The 16,871-nt window shown below is 46.5% G+C and overlaps 1 protein-coding gene across 3 annotated transcripts in view; it reads right to left on the reverse strand.

The window, feature by feature from the left end:
- The window catches only part of Acox1 (acyl-CoA oxidase 1), a 27,070-nt gene continuing 10,199 nt past the window's right edge, over positions 1 to 16,871 (reverse strand). For 2 of the 3 annotated variants that reach the window (XM_059272150.1, XM_059272152.1), the window contains 12 exons: positions 12,198 to 12,358; positions 10,177 to 10,284; positions 7,945 to 8,064; positions 7,466 to 7,581; positions 6,398 to 6,567; positions 4,904 to 5,066; positions 4,121 to 4,311; positions 1,743 to 1,922; positions 1,521 to 1,626; positions 1,135 to 1,278; positions 795 to 1,001; positions 1 to 208 (listed from right to left, as the gene is read on the reverse strand). In XM_059272150.1, coding sequence (XP_059128133.1) covers positions 158 to 208; positions 795 to 1,001; positions 1,135 to 1,278; positions 1,521 to 1,626; positions 1,743 to 1,922; positions 4,121 to 4,311; positions 4,904 to 5,066; positions 6,398 to 6,567; positions 7,466 to 7,581; positions 7,945 to 8,064; positions 10,177 to 10,284; positions 12,198 to 12,358 — 1,717 coding nt within the window. In that variant the 3' untranslated portion in view covers positions 1 to 157. The remainder of the gene's footprint in view (positions 209 to 794; positions 1,002 to 1,134; positions 1,279 to 1,520; positions 1,627 to 1,742; positions 1,923 to 4,120; positions 4,312 to 4,903; positions 5,067 to 6,397; positions 6,568 to 7,465; positions 7,582 to 7,944; positions 8,065 to 10,176; positions 10,285 to 12,197; positions 12,359 to 16,871) is intronic. The other variant, XM_059272151.1, reaches the window with a different exon arrangement.

Raw genomic sequence — 16,871 nt, forward strand, 5'->3', positions numbered from 1 at the left:
TCTGCTCATTTTTCTTTACTTATAGAGAGGAAAAAGGCCAACCCATCATCTGCTCTAGAGCTACACAAATGTGATGAAGATTTCCCGAGGATCAATGAAGTGAGGAGGAGAGATTTCCGGCTGCTGTCTGGAGCATACGGACGTGTCCCAGGGAAGCTCAGAGCTTGGACAGCAGGGGTTTCAAGTGCTTGTAGTAGGACTCGTGGACCTGCGTGAGAGCAGAGGATGCCAGTGAGGAACTGTCCCATAAGTTAGCATTCTTCTCTAAACAACACCACCACTTTGAACTGAGAAAGTAGTGGACCTTATATAGACACAAAGATTTTATGTTTGTTTTGTCTTGTTTTTTAAGCCAGGGGCTCATTATATAGCCCAAGCTGACCTCGAACTCACAGAGATCTATCTGCTTGCCTCTGCCTCCCCAGTGCTAGGATTAAAGATGTGCCCCACTATGCCGGGCCTTTATTTAAAAAAAAAAAAAAAGTTTTTTAAATGTATGTATTATACTATTTATTTATGTGTGTGTGTGTGTCCGTATGTTAGTATGTTCCTATGTGTTCAGGTGTCCGTGGAAGTCAGAAAGGGTGCTGGGCTGGCCCCTGGAGCTGAAGTCATTATGTGAGCCACTCAACACAGGTGGTAGGAACCAAATCCAGGTCCTTTGTAGGAGCATCAAATACTCCTAACAGCTGAGCCCTCCTGCTCCTACTTACATGACACTCAGTGACAGAGCCCTTGCCCAGCATTCAGTGAGAACCTCGGAAGTCGACAGACACTGGTTTGGTTTGTTTTACCTCCGTTTTGTTCAGTGGGGACTTCTTGGCCCACTCAAACAAGTTCTCGTACACGTTCCCGTCATAGCGGCCAAGGACAGAGCCGAGTGCCATATCTTTAAAGTCAAAGGCATCCACCAGAGCAACAGCATTGGGGCGGAGTAGTGTGAGCAACTCCAGTATCCGGCTGTTTACTTGTGACATCTGAGCCCCTGTGATGATGTTCCCCTGGGGGAAAATGAAACAAATGACTAAAACTATGTCCAGACCAGACCTTTATACACATATAACTTTAAAACAGACAACTGTTTAAGTCAAACAAACAAGCACAAAAAAGGGCTTCTGCTTCAAAAGTACTGACCTCAAGAAAATCTCCTCCTTTCTGGCTGATCCCGTAGAGAGAATACAGGAAACACAGATTCCTCAGGACAGCCTGGACGGCTTTGTCTTGGATCTTGGGGAGTTTGTCTGAAAAGATCTTAACCACCACGTAGTGGCAATGAGCCTGGAAGAAGACAAACAGCGGGGTGTGGGACCCTTGACAAGGTGGGTGAGGTGGCCTGTGTCGAGTTCCAGCGTTTGGGAGGCTGAAGCAGGAGGACTGCCATGACTTTGAGGTCAGTTTTAGCTACTTGGTGAGTTCCAGATCAGCCTGGGTTAGCGAACGTCTGTCTCAGAAAGGCTACCACAGTGACCCAGGCACCAAGGAAGGGGCAGCAGAGCAGTGAGGGGAAAGCCACCACTGACCTCACTCGCCCGAACAAGGTCAACAGAAGTTAGGTTCCATGCTACTTCCTTGCTCTTCCTGTGACTCATATGAGTCTTTAGTTTTTTTGCAGCAATTTCTACTAATCTGTTAAGCAAGAAGGAAGAGTAGAGAGCTGAGGAGACCGTCATGGTTCCCACTCCTCTACTCGGCCCCAGCCTGGAGGGCCCCACAGCTGGCCTCTTACCCTGAGGGCAGCTCACCTGGCTGCACGAAGCTTGTAGGCTTCAGTCAAGCTGTCCAGGCTGTTGATGTCCACCACAGTTGGCCAGACTGCCACCTGCTGTGGCTGGATTCGCTGACTGGGCAGGTCATTCAAGTAGGACACCATGCCACCCACCAACTTCCCCGAGTGCACCTGGTCATAGATTTTCATCAAGAACCTAGAAATCACCAAAACACATGGTTTTAGTAACGCTATTGAAACGACTTCACAGTCTGACCAGGTGCTGGCTAACTTTATGTCAACTTGATACAGGCTAGAGTCATCTGAGAGGAGGGAACCTAGGAGAGAAGTTGGTACCAGGATCGTGGGGTATTGCTGTGACAGACCTGACCATGTCTTTTTGGGAGGACTGTGGGAGGACTGTGGAACTGGGGGCTAGAAAAGCCGTTGACTCTTGGGAGCTCAGTGGGCTGCTCTGTAGGAGTCTGGAAGGTAATGCTGAGAGCAGTGCAGAGGATGGAGGCCTGGCCTGCGAGGTGTCAGAGAAAGCAAAGATCCGACCAGGCCTTGTGTGAAGAATCTGTGATTCCGGTCAGCTGGAGCTGAAGAATCGGCTGGGATTACCAAGAGACCAGAACCACTAAAGTTAAACTTTTGCTTTGCTGGGACAATGGATGCTAGTCTGCTGGGGCTGAGGAATCAGCTGTGATTAAGAGGCTTGAGGTGAAGTCTTCTGGGAAGTGTTTCCTCAGGGCCACCACATAGAAGCAGTGATCCAGAGGTGGCCAAGGTTGTACCTTGTGCTGGCAGCTGAACTTGGTAGTGTAAGAGTCACCCAGGTGGTGCTGGTTTTGAAGGCATGAAGGGGTCATAAAGAGCAGCTGAGGTTTATGCTGTGTGACAGGGCTGGAGTCCCTAAGAGAGCCCAGGAGAGGTTACTGGTGAAGGTGCAGCCCAGGTGCAGTTTTGGATATGCCAGTACCATGGGGTGACCACCGAGAACAGCACCAGCAGTGGAGGACCACCGAGAACAGCTCCAGCGGTGGATCACCACCGAGAACAGCACCAGCGGTGGATCACCACCGAGAACAGCACCAGCGGTGGAGGACCACCGAGAACAGCACCAGCGGTGGAGGACCACCGAGAACAGCACCAGCGGTGGAGGACCACCGAGAACAGCACCAGCGGTGGAGGACCACCGAGAACAGCTCCAGCGGTGGAGGACCACCGAGAACAGCACCAGCAGTGGAGGACCACCGAGAGCAGCAGCAGCGGTGGAGTGGAGCCAGCTGGAGCCTAGGAGACAAGCTGTGTGTGCTGCAGAGGACGGAGCTGGAGAAATGGCCCAAGCCCCCTGGAGCCCAGATGATCATGAATGAATTCCAGATAGTGGACATTAAATTATTTATCTGTTGGGAGTTTGGTTTTGCTTTGTTCAGATTATGACTGTGCCCTGGTTCTTCTCTCTTAAAGTAAGAAAGTATTTAATTTATTTTTTATTTTATAGGAGTCCACAGTTGAAAGACTGAATTTTTTTAAGTGACTTCACTTCTGTTAAGTCACAGTATTTTTTTTTTTAAAGATTTATTTATTATGTAGAAGAGGGCGCCAGATCTCATTATAGATGGTTGTGAGCCACCATGTGGTTGCTGGGAATTGAACTCAGGACCTCTGGAAGAGCAATTGGTGCTCTTAACCTCTGAGCCACCTCTCCAGCCCGAAAGACTGAATTTTTTAAAGTTAAGATTTTAAGAGATTTTGGATTTTTACAAAGACTGAATTTTTTTTTTCTGAGACAGGATTTCTCTGTGTAGTTTTGGTGACTGTCCTGGATCTCGCTCTACAGACCAGGCTGGCCTCGAACTCACAGAGATCTGCCTGGCTCTGCCTCCCAAGTGCTGGGATTAAAGGCATGTGCCACTGCCATCCGGCCAGAGACTAAACTTTTAAAGTGCAAGAAACGGTAAAGACTGTGGGACTTTCAAGTTGTAATTTGTCTTATATTTGTGGTATTTATTAATCTGAGATCTTGGGGATGAACCAAAAAAAGGAGGGAAAGATTATGTCTTAAAAAGCCCTTTCCTCAGCCGGGTGGTGGTGGCGCACGCCTTTAATCCCAGCACTCGGGAGGCAGAGCCAGGCGGATCTCTGTGAGTTCGAGGCCAGCCTGGACTACCAAGTGAGTCCCAGGAAAGGCGCAAAGCTACACAGAGAAACCCTGTCTCGAAAAACCAAAAAAAAAAAAAAAAAAAAAAAAAAAAAAAAAAGCCCTTTCCTCCCCAAGTTGTACTGGTCAAGGTGTTTCATCACAGCAACAGTACCCTAACTAAGGCAGACCACAAATAAGAAGTGAGTCATGACGGAAGCAAACCATCCCTGCCTTTCATGATGAAGTCTGTAAAGACTGCTTCTCACCTGGCCGTCTGTAGCATCATGACAGTGTTCTCTCCCTCGAAGGTGCAGGCTGGGGTAAAAGTGACATAAATATTTGGAATTCCGCTGCTGTGAGAATAGCCGTGCCCACCACAAGCCATCCGACATTCTTCAATACCAGCATTGGCCGTCCATGTAGTAAAAGCCTTAAGCCCAGCAGTGAGGGCGTGAAGCTAGGGAACAAGCACAGGACATGAGAACCCTGGCTAAAACCCACCTTCTAACAGGAAAACACATCCTCCTGAAGTGCGCTGGTCGGTCACTGTCAGAACCAGTTGTGTGCATGCCCACTGAAGAGGCGGGCATCTGCAATCTGAATGAGCAACGCTCTCACACCTTTCTCAACGGTTGTACTTGGCCAGGCACCCCTTTCTTTAAATTCTATTAATAAAAATTCGAGCTTCACATATGGTCCGCCTTTAATTTTACTTACTTACTTACTTACTTATTTATTTATTTGGTTTTTCGAGACAGGGTTTCTCTGTGTAGCTTTGCGCCTTTCCTGGGACTCACTTGGTAGTCCAGGCTGGCCTTGAACTCACAGAGATCCACCTGGCTCTGCCTCCCGAGTGCTGGGATTAAAGGCGTGCGCCACCACCGCCTGGCACACCTTTAATTTTAAAAAGTTCCAAGGTTCTGTAATTCCTTTCAGGAAATTCCAACATGCAGTTTCTGCTGGATGTCTGCAGCAGGTAAACATGAAACCTGAGGGTATCTAAGGAAATTACGGGTATCTAGGGAGGAATGAGAAAAGCACGTGTGTACCTCGGGCAGCTCACTCAGGTCCCCTTGGCCAATGCTCTCATTAATTCGAAGGTAGGTCTCCTTCATATACCTTCCTACAAAGTGGAAGGCGTAGGCAGTGGCCAGCAGTGGGAAGAGTTTATACTGCTGGGTTTGAAAATCCAAAATCTGTGGTTCTGGTTCACTAAGTAACAGAAAAAAGAAAAAAATTAGTAAATACTGCCTTGTATTACCCCAGGTTTCAGTCCAAGTTCCCTGACACAGCAGTTGAAGTCATCCGTATACAGGTCCTTCCTGTACAACAGCAGCTGTCCTCACTCTTGTCATTTTACAAATGGGGAAACGGGGAGATTAGGAAATCTGTCTGAGGTCACACAGCTCAAAATGGTGATTCTTTGGCTCCGTAAGGTCATATTCTTTTCTTTTTCCCTCCTGGTTCTTTGAGATAGTCTCTCTTCACAGCCCTGACTGTCCTAGAACTCATTCTGTAGACCAGGCTGACCTTGAACATAAATATCCACCTCCTGAGTACTGGGATTAAAGGTGTATGCCTCCACACCCAGCAATAGTCCTAACCATTCTACTGCACTGCCTGAAGGCAGTCTTCCAATTGCCTCAGTGTTTCGCCTATGACTGAGGCCACACAGAATATATATATCTCACGGCCACACAGAAACGCAAGCTGAACAGCTCACGGTGAAGAAGAAACAACAAAGGCCACCACAAGCTCAACACACTGTGTTCTGACCACAATCCCGGGGATGACACCACATGGAAGCGATATTTTAAAGTGTTAAGAATTGACAAAGGTCCTGGGGTTGAATATGAACAAGGTAACTTTGAACATGTGCATCAAACTGTCAGATAACAATAAATATTTTTAAAAATAATTTATGGGCTGGAGAGATGGCTTAGCGGCTAAGAGCACTGACTGCTCTTCCAGAGGACCCAGGTGCAATTCCCAGCACCCACATGGCAGCTCACAACTGTCTGTAACTCCAGTTCCAGGGGACCTGACACCCATGGCAAAACACCAATGCACATAAAATAAAAAATTTCTAAAAAAATTTATTTATTTTTGTTTAATTTGTATTGGTGTTTTGCCTGCATGTATGTCTGTGTGAGGGTGTCAGATCTTGGAGTTAAGACAGTTGTGAGCTGTCATGTGGGTGCTGGGAATTGAACCCAGGTCCTCCGGAAGAGCAGTTAGCGCTCTTAACCACGGAGCCATCTCTCCAGCCTAATAAACATTTTTTTTTAATTAATAGTTTTGTGGGGTTTTTAATTTTTAAAGATAGAAGCAGCCTGACTGCCTGCCCTTGCTTCCTTGACATCATGCATGCTGGCTAGGTGATGTGCCCTTGGGAGGCCTAGCACGTGTAAGCTCTGGGTCAACACCTACCACACGGGGCTGGTGCCAGGGTGGAAAGGCGGATGAAGTGGCTATTCTGATCTAGCCTCTTAAGAACAGGGTCAAAGCCATCAGCACGAGCCCATCTCAGACCCTACCCTCACCCTGGCTTGATTTCAGACTGGTGCCTCACAGCGCTGTATCGTATGGCAATAGTGCATGCCTTGGACAGACACCGAGCTGCATCTCCCACGAGGAAGGACCTGACGAACACCATGGTCCCATACGTCAGCTTGTTACTCAAGGGCTTCACATAAGTGCCATCAGGCTTCACCTGAAAAAACAAAACAGGCCTGAAGTGTCTTTCTGTGAGGCCAAGAAACCATGGACTGATTCTCCAAGTGTGTCTCCTGGAACAGCAGGGCCTGGCAACTGGTCTGAAACACTCAATTTCACCCCCCGCCTCTGACCTTCTGAACCAGAGATTTTGGGAGCAAGGGCTTGATTTTAAGACATGGGCTTAGCAGAGCAGTGGTGGTGCATGCCTTTAGTTCTTGCACTGGGAGGCAGAGGCAGGGGGATCTCTGTGAGTTTGAGGCCAGACTGGACTACAGAGTGAGTTCCAGGACAGTGAGGGCTACACAGAGAAACCCTGTCTTGAAACAAAACCTAACAAAAAAGACATGGGCTTGCTATGCAGCTCAGCCTGACCTTGAACTCACTTCCTCTGCCTCAAGTGCACACCATATTTGGCTCACAATCTAAGTTCCAACTGGCCTTCCAGACGACTCCAAGTTGCTGAAGGGCTTGAGAACCTCAAGTCACTAAGGAGGTGATACTTTTCACACCCTCCTCAAATGCTTCTAAGTCACTGTCAAGAATGAAAGAAGTTCAGAAGGAAGAAAATGCCACCTTCTGCAACTAACATTTAGAGGCTGGGGCAGGAGGATTGCTTTGAACCCTAGCTTAGCTGGTCTGGGATATATAGTGAAAACTTGACGATAACAAACCTAAAACCAAATAAAATAAATAAATATACCTGGGCAAGCCGGGTGGTGGTGGCGCACGCCTTTAATCCCAGCACTCGGGAGGCAGAGCCAGGCGGATCTCTGTGAGTTCGAGGCCAGCCTGGTCTACAGAGCGAGATCCAGGACAGTCACCAAAACCACACAGAGAAACCCTGTCTCAAAAAAACAAAATCAAAACAAAAACCCCAAACAAACAAAAAGTACCTGGGCGTATTTCATCAGCATGTTCTCTCTAGGAATACGGTAATTGTCCATCTTCAGGTAGCCATTATCCATCTCTTCATAACCAAATTTGGGGCCAATATCCCCAACAGTAATACCTACCGAAGACAACAGGAAACACATGAGATATTTATGCTTTTGAATCCTTGCCTTCCTATATTGTTTAATTGTGCCTTGCACTTTTTGCAGTTTATTTAATTAATTATTTTATTTTTATGTGTGTGGGTATTTTCTGTGGACTTATGTCCATGCATCACCTGTGTGCCTGGTGCCCCAGGAGGCTAAAATAGGGTGTTGGATCCCCTGGAACTGGAGTTACAGCTGGCTGTGGGCCACCATATGAGTACTGGAACTGAACCCTGGTCCTCTGGAAGATCAGCTGGTGTTCATAACTGCTAAGTCATCTCTCCAGCCCCATGCAATTTTAATTTTTACCTTGACATCAGATGAACAATCCTTACCTGGCAAGGGCTTGTGGGTTCCAATTTCACGGATAGGGACAACAAAGGCATGTAATCCATAGCACTCCCCTTGAGTGATGAGCTGAGCAAGAACTATTGCATGATTGGAAGTCTTCCCAACTGCATCATCAAGAACAGAGGAGAAGTTAGTGTGCTGTTTCTGCTTCTGAATTTTTCTTTTCCTTTCTTTTTTAAAGTAGAGTCTCCTACCTCTGTGTCCTGAGTGCTGGGATGACAAGCATGTACCACCACACTTGGGTGTGTTTTTGTGTTTTTATTGATATTACACTTATTTGGGGGGAAGTAGCTCATGCCTGCAATATGGCACGCATGTGGAGGTCAGAAGAAAACTTGTGGGAACTGTTTTCTCCTTCCATCATATGGGTTCTGGGGATTGAACTCGGGTCATTAGGGTTGGCACAAGTACCTTTACCTCCTGAACCCTCTCACTGGCTGAAACACAGAAGTATGTGAAAGCAAGTCCTTCCCGTGACACCCCACACAAAGTTTCTGGACAAAGCTTATAGCTTTGTCCTTATTTCATTTTTTGGCAGATAAATCCTACATTAAACAAAAAGGTATATCTTCAATTTTTTTAACATTTATTATTGTGTTTGTGTGTGCACACGAGCATGAGGAGGTGACACACGTGTGCGACAGTGCACGTGGAGGTCAGGACAACTTGAAGAACTCAGTTCTTTCCTTCCACCATGTGGTTTATGGGGATCAAACTCAGGTTGGAGGCATGTACCGAATGTGCCTTTCTCTGCTGAGTCAGCTCTCTGTTCTGGGGCCTGTCCCAGCTCTTTATCTCACTCTATTCTCAGGAATGCCTTTATTCTCTCATTCTCTCTCTCTCTCTCTCTCTCTCTCTCTCTCTCTCTCTTTTGGTTTTTCGAGACAGAGTTTCTCTGTGTAGTTTTGGTGCCTGTCCTGAATCTCGCTCTGTAGACCAGGCTGGCCTTGAACTCACAGAGATCCGCCTGCCTCTGCCTCTTGAGTGCTGGGACTAAAGGCATGCGCCACCACTACCACCGCCCGTCTGCCTTTATTCTCTTTAAGAAACTCTCTCTATTTCCATCACACAACAAAGTTCTAGTCAGAAGTGGTTGCTCACTCTAGGAATTCCAACACTTCAGAGGCAGGTAGATTTCTGTGGGTTCTAGGCTGGCCAGGACTACAGAGAGAAAACTTCTCTTAAAAAAAAAAAAAATGCAGAGGCTATTCTGAGATACTTAAGAGAATCTGAGACCAGCCTGGATTACACAGCAAGATCTTGCTCCCCAAAACAAAAATAAACAAAGAGAGAATGTAAATAATCAACTAGTTATACCTGAAATAGACATTCCAACTCAGAGTGAAAGGAGATACTAAATATAAATTTTATATCAAAGCCAATTAAATAAAAATCTGAAAGTAACTCAAATTTTTGACAGAAATAAGAAATAGGGAAGTTATACTGGGTGTGGTTGCTCGTGCCTTTAACCTCAGAACTTGGGAGGCAGAGGTAGGTGGATCTCTGTGAGTTCAAAGCCAGCCTGGTCTACAGAGCAAAATCCAGGGCTGTTAAATGAGAAACCCTGTCTTGAAAAACCAAAAGGAGCCGGGCGGTGGTGGCGCACGCCTTTAATCCCAGCACTCGGGAGGCAGAGCCAGGCGGATCTCTGTGAGTTCGAGGCCAGCCTGGACTACCAAGTGAGTTCCAGGAAAGGCGCAAAGGTACACAGAGAAACCCTGTCTCGAAAAACCAAAAAAAAAAAAAAAAAAAAGAAAAAAAAGAAAAACCAAAAGGAAAAGAAATAGGGAAATTTATTTGATTTTTTGAGACAGAATCTCACTATGTAGCTCTGACTGGCCTGGAACTCACTCTGTAGACCAGTATGGCTTTGTACTCATGGAGCTCTACCTGCCTCTGCCTTTCTGAGCTCAAAGGGGTGTACTCACACTTGGCTAGGAATTTTATTTTAAGTGAGGACTATGGAAGCTATGGTACGTGGGCACATTTAGATGAAAAATTAAACCAAGTGTTGTAAGACAGCCATTACTGTTGCACTTTCACAGTATAGAAGCAGAAGTAACACCTTAGAGTTTAGGAATTTATTTTTTTACTTCACAATTATATTCTCATATAAGGTCGACATTCTAAACATAACCTCCTAACTCCTCAAAATGTTCAACAACAACAACAAAACAACAGATGTTTTCTGTTTTTTTTTTTTTAAATCAACTTACGTCCCCCAGGCCACCACTTAATAGAAGTCACAGTGGGGCTGTTGAGAATGAACTCTTGGGTTTTGGGGTCGTATGTGGCAGTGGTCTCCAGGCCTCGAAGATGAGTTCCTAAGGAAAGAGATCACATGACCTCAGACACAGCACAGAGGGGAAAGAGCAACAAAACAGACAGTCAGGATTCTCTGCTGAGGCCTGAAAGTTCCAGGCCTCAGAGGAGCCAAGAACCAGCGATGTGTCTGTAGAGGAGCTGTGGGGGACGGGCACACTCCACTCCACTGTGAACATTCCACTGGCCAAGTTCCCCACTAGGCCGCAAGCAGAAGTGCCGTGAGCATTCCACTTCTGAATGGGGCTCAGTGGGTGTGTCATAGTCACTGAAATTAATGAAAAGAAAATGTAAAGGCAGCTCGTGTTCTATACGACAGAGGCAGCTCGTGTTCTATATGACAGAGGCAGCTCCTGTTCTATACGACAGAGGCAGCTCGTGTTCTATACGACAGAGGCATCTACTCTCCTTTAAACCCGGTTCTTTCACATTTTAAAATTACATTTACTCTGGGTACACTGCGCATGAGCTGGTACACACCAACCACAGCACACAACCGGAATTGATCTTGGGTCACCAGGCTTGCCATCATGTACCTTTACCACTGAGCCACATTGCCAGCCTGGCAAGTGCAAGCCATTTCTAAGTTTGAAAAGGACAACTGCCAGTCTAGCGAACTATTTACTTCTGTACTTCTGGGGACAATAAGAAAACCTGTGACAGAAACAGACTCAGCTGACCTTCCGTACGTTAGAACTTATTTCAGAGCGATCACTAAAATGGAAACTAAGAACTTGAAAACATTTATTCATTATGAAAAAAGTGACGTCCTATAATTCTCCTAGAGTCCAGCAATGCCTGGGTTCACGCTGGCTTTCCAGGGCCAGGCTCCACCTCAGTGCTCACGGCTCACAAGAGTGAGGAAGCTTGTGTTCAGCCTCGTGTTGCTGGAGCTGGATGGACACTTCTACTCTGAATCCTAGTTGTACACACTGCAATTCTCTGAAAAGCGTTATAGAAAATGTGGGTGTCATTCTAATAGCACTACAATGAAACAAATGCTGAGGACTTTTTTTTAAAAACGAACTACTTGGAGAAGACCAGCCTTCACTGAGCACTTTGAAACATCTAGAAATTTCCAAGCCAGCAACAGAAATAGACAGTTTGTAAGCAACAGCCTTCAAAGCAGAAGTCAAGAAACCAGGCACTGAGTAAACTCCTCTGCCAAAGCAGCCTTTGGTGACACATTAGACAAAGTGTTCTCACCACACAGCTGACCTCAACTGTACGCCACTTTGTATCCATGAGGAGCCTATAAAATACTGCTCAGCATTAAGAGAAGGCTGTACAAAATACACGTTTTTTCTGACTCCTCAGAATGGGGGGAGGTCCGGGGACGGACACAGGATGGAATGGGACACAGGTATACACAAATGGCAAACAGAGCCAATTCAGAGAACATGAGAAAAACTACCACCTCCAGCCCCACCTGGTTCAGAAAGATGGGTGAGGTGGCAAGCGTGTGGCAAACAGTTTGATGTCAGTGGCCTCGGCAGGACGGCTTAACTTGTAACCTCTGGTCAAACCACCTTCCGAACTTCTCTGATGCACTACATCAAGTACAAGTAACTTCAAGATATACATACTGAATATTTCTGATCACAGGAAGTCAAAGGGCACTCACACATTAACGTGTCCCTCTAGGTAATCATCAGAAAGTAACCAACAGATGGGTTCAGAGTCTATACGCAGATTCCACAGACTGCATGGTAAGTAGGCCTGACTGGTCATTCCCAAGAGTCAGGAAGAACCAACAACCACAGTGATAAAATAACTTCATTTACACTGCCCGAGCCTCCGCTGGGAGCCGGACTCTGCAGAGGCTCACAGAACAGCCAGCAGCATCCTGCCGTACTCTATATAGATCCGGTTGGCAGGGCCCGCCCACCCAGAAGGTAGACTAAATACACTGTACCATGACCCATCTCTGTCTGGGCATAAGTGCCCGTGATCTCCAAATTCCAGGCCGGCATGAAGAAACGCTCCTGCTGCTCTGCGGTGGCCTGGTGAAGCAAGGTGGGCAGGAACATGCCCAAGTGAAGGTCCAAAGGCTCAGGTCGCCCTCGGTGCACAGAGCTTCGAAGAAATACCAAGGACGGGCATTGGAGGGAAGCATCATCAGGTGTGTGAGAATCAATAATGTGAACAGATAGAGCAGGGAAGGAGAAAAAAAAACTGTGAGTATTAACCAATCACGTGCACTTCATCATGGACGGGAGCACTGCCCTTTTCTGTATTACTTTATGATTCGCAACAATGTCCATCTTTCTTAAGTTGGCAGAGTGTGCGGCAGGACGGGCTACGGAGACCCAGACCCGTGTAGCACAAAACAATGTGTAAAGGCAAAACTCCAGCCTCGCAATTAAATGAAAGGAAACGAAAATTCTGAAAAGGAGACTTGAAGGGGAACAAGGCGTCCTTGGGTGGGACAGAAACAGGAAAACAGGGCCGTTCTCTCAGGGATAAAATGAATCCGGGCTGAGGTTTTCCTGGATGTAATTTTAGTGAAGCGTCTAGACTGGGATCCTTTCTGTTTGTTCAGAAAACATCTAGGACAGACCCACAGTCTTCACAGGACCAATTTCATCATGGCAGATATTCAGCTCAGATCTACCGGTGCAAATTAACACAGAAACTGACAGTGCTCTCCATTCCAACAATTCCAGCAATTAAAGACAAGCCATCGCTAGTGAGGACCATTACATTGCAAATCACAGGTCTGTGCGTAACAGGGTCTGCACTCCGTTATGATGCCATTTAATTATCTTAGAGATGAGCCTGGACAGCCTTCCAGTCTTTCAACCTCTTGGCTTGTTCCAGCTTGTTCCCTCTAAGCTGGGGAGGAGACTAGGCTGATATGCTCAGCAAGAGCTCACCGGGACCTCTCCAAGGCAAGTGGCTGCGCCTTCAGCTAACCATCCGGACCCAGTGAAATCCCCACTTCATAAGGCAATGAAGATGGGTGGCCGAGTGCCAGGTTTGCATCAAAATGATGGCGGTGAGCCAGGACAAGGATTTTGCAACCTAGTCCTGTCTCTGGTTGGCGAGCTTAATGTTCAAGTGAGACATGGACTGAGAAGGTCTAAAATCCAGAGCTGTCCTTGGAAACATCAAAACGGAAATCCCAAGTGATTGGCTACTGGCAGAGCAGGTGAAAGGGTGTGGGGACTCTTGGTGCGACTTTTGTAACTCCCTATGAATTTGCAATCATTTTTAAATTAGAAAAAAATTGAAACTGATTCATGGAATGAGCTGTGATGGTGCACATCTGTAATCCAAGCACATAGGAGGCTGAGGCAGCATTCAAGTTCAAGGCCAGTTTAGGCCAGACAGGGAGATCCTACCTTAGAAACCCAACCACATCAACCAAATCAAACCAAACTTCATTTGTGAGATGCCTTTCTCACTTATAACTCTTCCAGCTTTTAAAATGCCAGCAATGAGAATGGGGGTAAACAGTGGTAAACAGTTTGCCTTGGGTTTGCTCAAACAAAAACAAACCACTGTTAATTCCACACACTTAAACCTAGAACTCATCTGGGAGGCCCTGGATTTCAATGTGGGGGGAGCCCCAGGCTGGGGTGACACTCAGGGTAGTGTTCATGTTAGCATATTTAGACCCTGGTTTAATCCCTAGAGCTTTCCTCCCCAAAAGGCTAGGATCCAAGTCCCCAGGCAGTAACTGACCTAGGGCTGCCACCTAGGGCGGGGAACAGCTCGCTTTCTGCTTTCAGGAGAGCTGTCTGTGCTGTCAATGACCAGAGACTGCTGGAGAAGGAGCCTGGAAGCGGCCCCCTTCAAACCCCCCTTCAGACCGAGGGAGGTTTGTGCCTGTGTGCCAGGCTAGCGTAAGAACAATACAGTGTTATCAAACACAGGGAGGAAGGCAGGCAGGCACTCCAATCAGACACTGGGACGGAAGAATGTCTGGGGAAAAAAGTGTCTCTGGTAGCTAACATAGGAATTAGTCACACATGGGTAAGATTTAGGAATGCGCAAGAGAAAAGGACAGTTTCACTACTTGAAGTTAATTATGCATGGCAATGACACACACTACTGTGAGATAAGATATCATAAACTGTATAGCAGTACATTTGGCAAACTGTTAAAGTCAGTTCTTCTAAAGCTGCTATGTGGAAAGGTCTCCTCAGTCTCTCCTTCCACAGGCTACAAAGCTGGAAAGGCTGGCAGCCAACAGCAGGGGAATGATCTGACTGAGCAGCCCTGGGGCTGGGAGTACACAGTCAGTAGAGGGGTGGTCTAGCATGCATGAAGTCAGTTCCACCCAAAGGAAAACCAGGCCGGGACACACATCTAATAATTACACCAGAGGCAGGAAGATCCCCCCACAAGTTTGAAGCTAGCCTGGTCTACAGTGACTCCACAAGCCCTGTCTCCCACAAACACCCTCCCCAAAAAGATCTGACTAACAGAAAAGAATTAGCTGGTTTCTTCCTGAAAGGACCAAACGAATGAAGTACTTCCCAAGAAAATAAAAAGCTCTGCCATATACCAACTCAAATTCCTACAGCGCCTTTTGCAACGTGACAAACTGAGATGAGAATTCTGAAGTCAGGAGCTGGTGGTAGCACACCCAAGTAGGCCAGTGCTGAAGGTGAGGGAGGAAGATCGCAAGTTTGAGGCTAGCCTGGGTTATACCTCTGTGAGGCATGGCAGGGCTTGCCTGCAATCCCCACACTGCAGAGGCAGAGGTAAAGGGAATGATGAAAATTGCAGGCCAGCCTGGTCCACACAACGAGAGTTCCGATAGTTAGTAGGACCCTGTCTCAAAACAAAACAGAAAGCAAAGGAGGGGCTAGAGAGTGGAGAGACCTGCTGCTTCCCACAAGACCTGAGTTCAGGTCTCAGTAGGGTGGCTCACGACTCCTGTAATTCCAGCTACAGGGGATCTTCTATGCTCTCTGTGGACACGGACATACACACGGACACACACACATACACACACACACACACACACACACACGAATAAAAATAAACCTAGTGTTTGTTTCTTTTTTTTTTTTTTTTTTTTTTGGTTTCTTTTGTTTTTGAGACAAGGTCTCACTACATAGCCCTGACTGGTCTGGAACTTACTATGTGGACCACGTGGGTCTCAAACTCACAGAGATTTGCCTGCCCCTGCCTCCCAAGGGCAGGTGTGCATCACCACACCTGGTTACAAATAAACCCAAAACAACAACTATAAAACTACCAAAGGAAAAAGAAAACTGTAGGCAAGAACACCAAACACGTAACTCTTTTGTTTTGGGAGTTTGGTACTGGAGGGTGAGCCCAGGGCCTTGCACACACACTGCACAAGCAACCAATCTCTGAGCTCCCCGCCCTGTCTCCAGACACAGGGAAGCACACGTGTACAGTACATTCGAGAAATAAAGTCTTACTATTACAAAACTCTAGAAGAAGCTACGAAGAACCAACAGGAAAAAAGCCGAGAGCTGAGGGACATACAAATGTAGGAAAATGTCTGAGAGTCGCTCTCTCTAAGTCAGTGTTAGAGATGAGCTAACAAACCCAGAAGACAGAACAATCAGAACAGGAGTGATCTGCACCTACTCCAAGAAGGACACATTGAGTACATAGAATAAAACGTTTAACACATGAGGAAGGAATGGGGAGAATTATTAGATGGACACAATAGTCTGAGAAGGTCAATATGGAGATTCTATTTCCATCAATACTCAAAGGAGGGAAAACAGCCCCTTCAGCTCACAGCAGAAAATGCAGGGCTGGAGAGATGGCTCAGAGGTTAAGAGCACTGACTGCTCTTCTAGAGGTCCTGAGTTCAATTCCCAGCGACCACATGGTGGCTCACAGCCATCTATAGTGAGATTTAGTGCTCTCTTCTGTCACGCAGGCATACATGCAGACAAATCACTGTGTACATAATAAATAAATCTTTAAAAAAAAAGAAAGAAAGAAAGAAAGAAAATGCAGACAGCAAAAGAGGATGTGCATCGGCGTACAGGCCAGTAACAGAAAACCGTAACCTGGACTCTTGGGTGTGTGTTAATGTGGAGAGAACAAGGGTGGCCACCTTGACAGGCTACCGAGACAACCGGATTCTGAAGGCACTAAAGAAGGGACAAGAGGGACTATAATCCCAGCACTGGGAAGGTTGAGGCAGGAGGATCACAAGTTCAAGGCAAGTATGAGCTATTTACAACAAGAACCTGTATTAAAACAAAGCATTAAAGATAGTAGAGGCTGGTTCATCTCGGAGTCTCTTATATTATTTTATGCAATACAAACTATGAAATGAGGCTGGGTTTGTAACCCGACACTTGGGAAGTTCAAGGTCATCCTTGGCTCATGGTGAGTGTCTCAGAACACAAAACAAAATAAAAACTGTTTAAGATATTTATCTCCTGGGACTGGAGAGATGGCTCAGAAGTTAAGAGCACTGGCTGTTCTTACAGAGGTCCTGAGTTCAATCCCCAGCACCCACATGGTGGCTCACAAGCATCTATAATGAGATCTGGTGCCCTCTTCTGGCCTGCAGGAACACATGCAAGCAGAACACTCTATACAAAATAAATAAATAAATCTTTAAAAAAAATATTTATCTCCT

Source organism: Peromyscus eremicus, chromosome 8a, assembly GCF_949786415.1.
Source record: "Peromyscus eremicus chromosome 8a, PerEre_H2_v1, whole genome shotgun sequence".
NCBI classification, from domain to species: Eukaryota; Metazoa; Chordata; class Mammalia; order Rodentia; family Cricetidae; genus Peromyscus; species Peromyscus eremicus.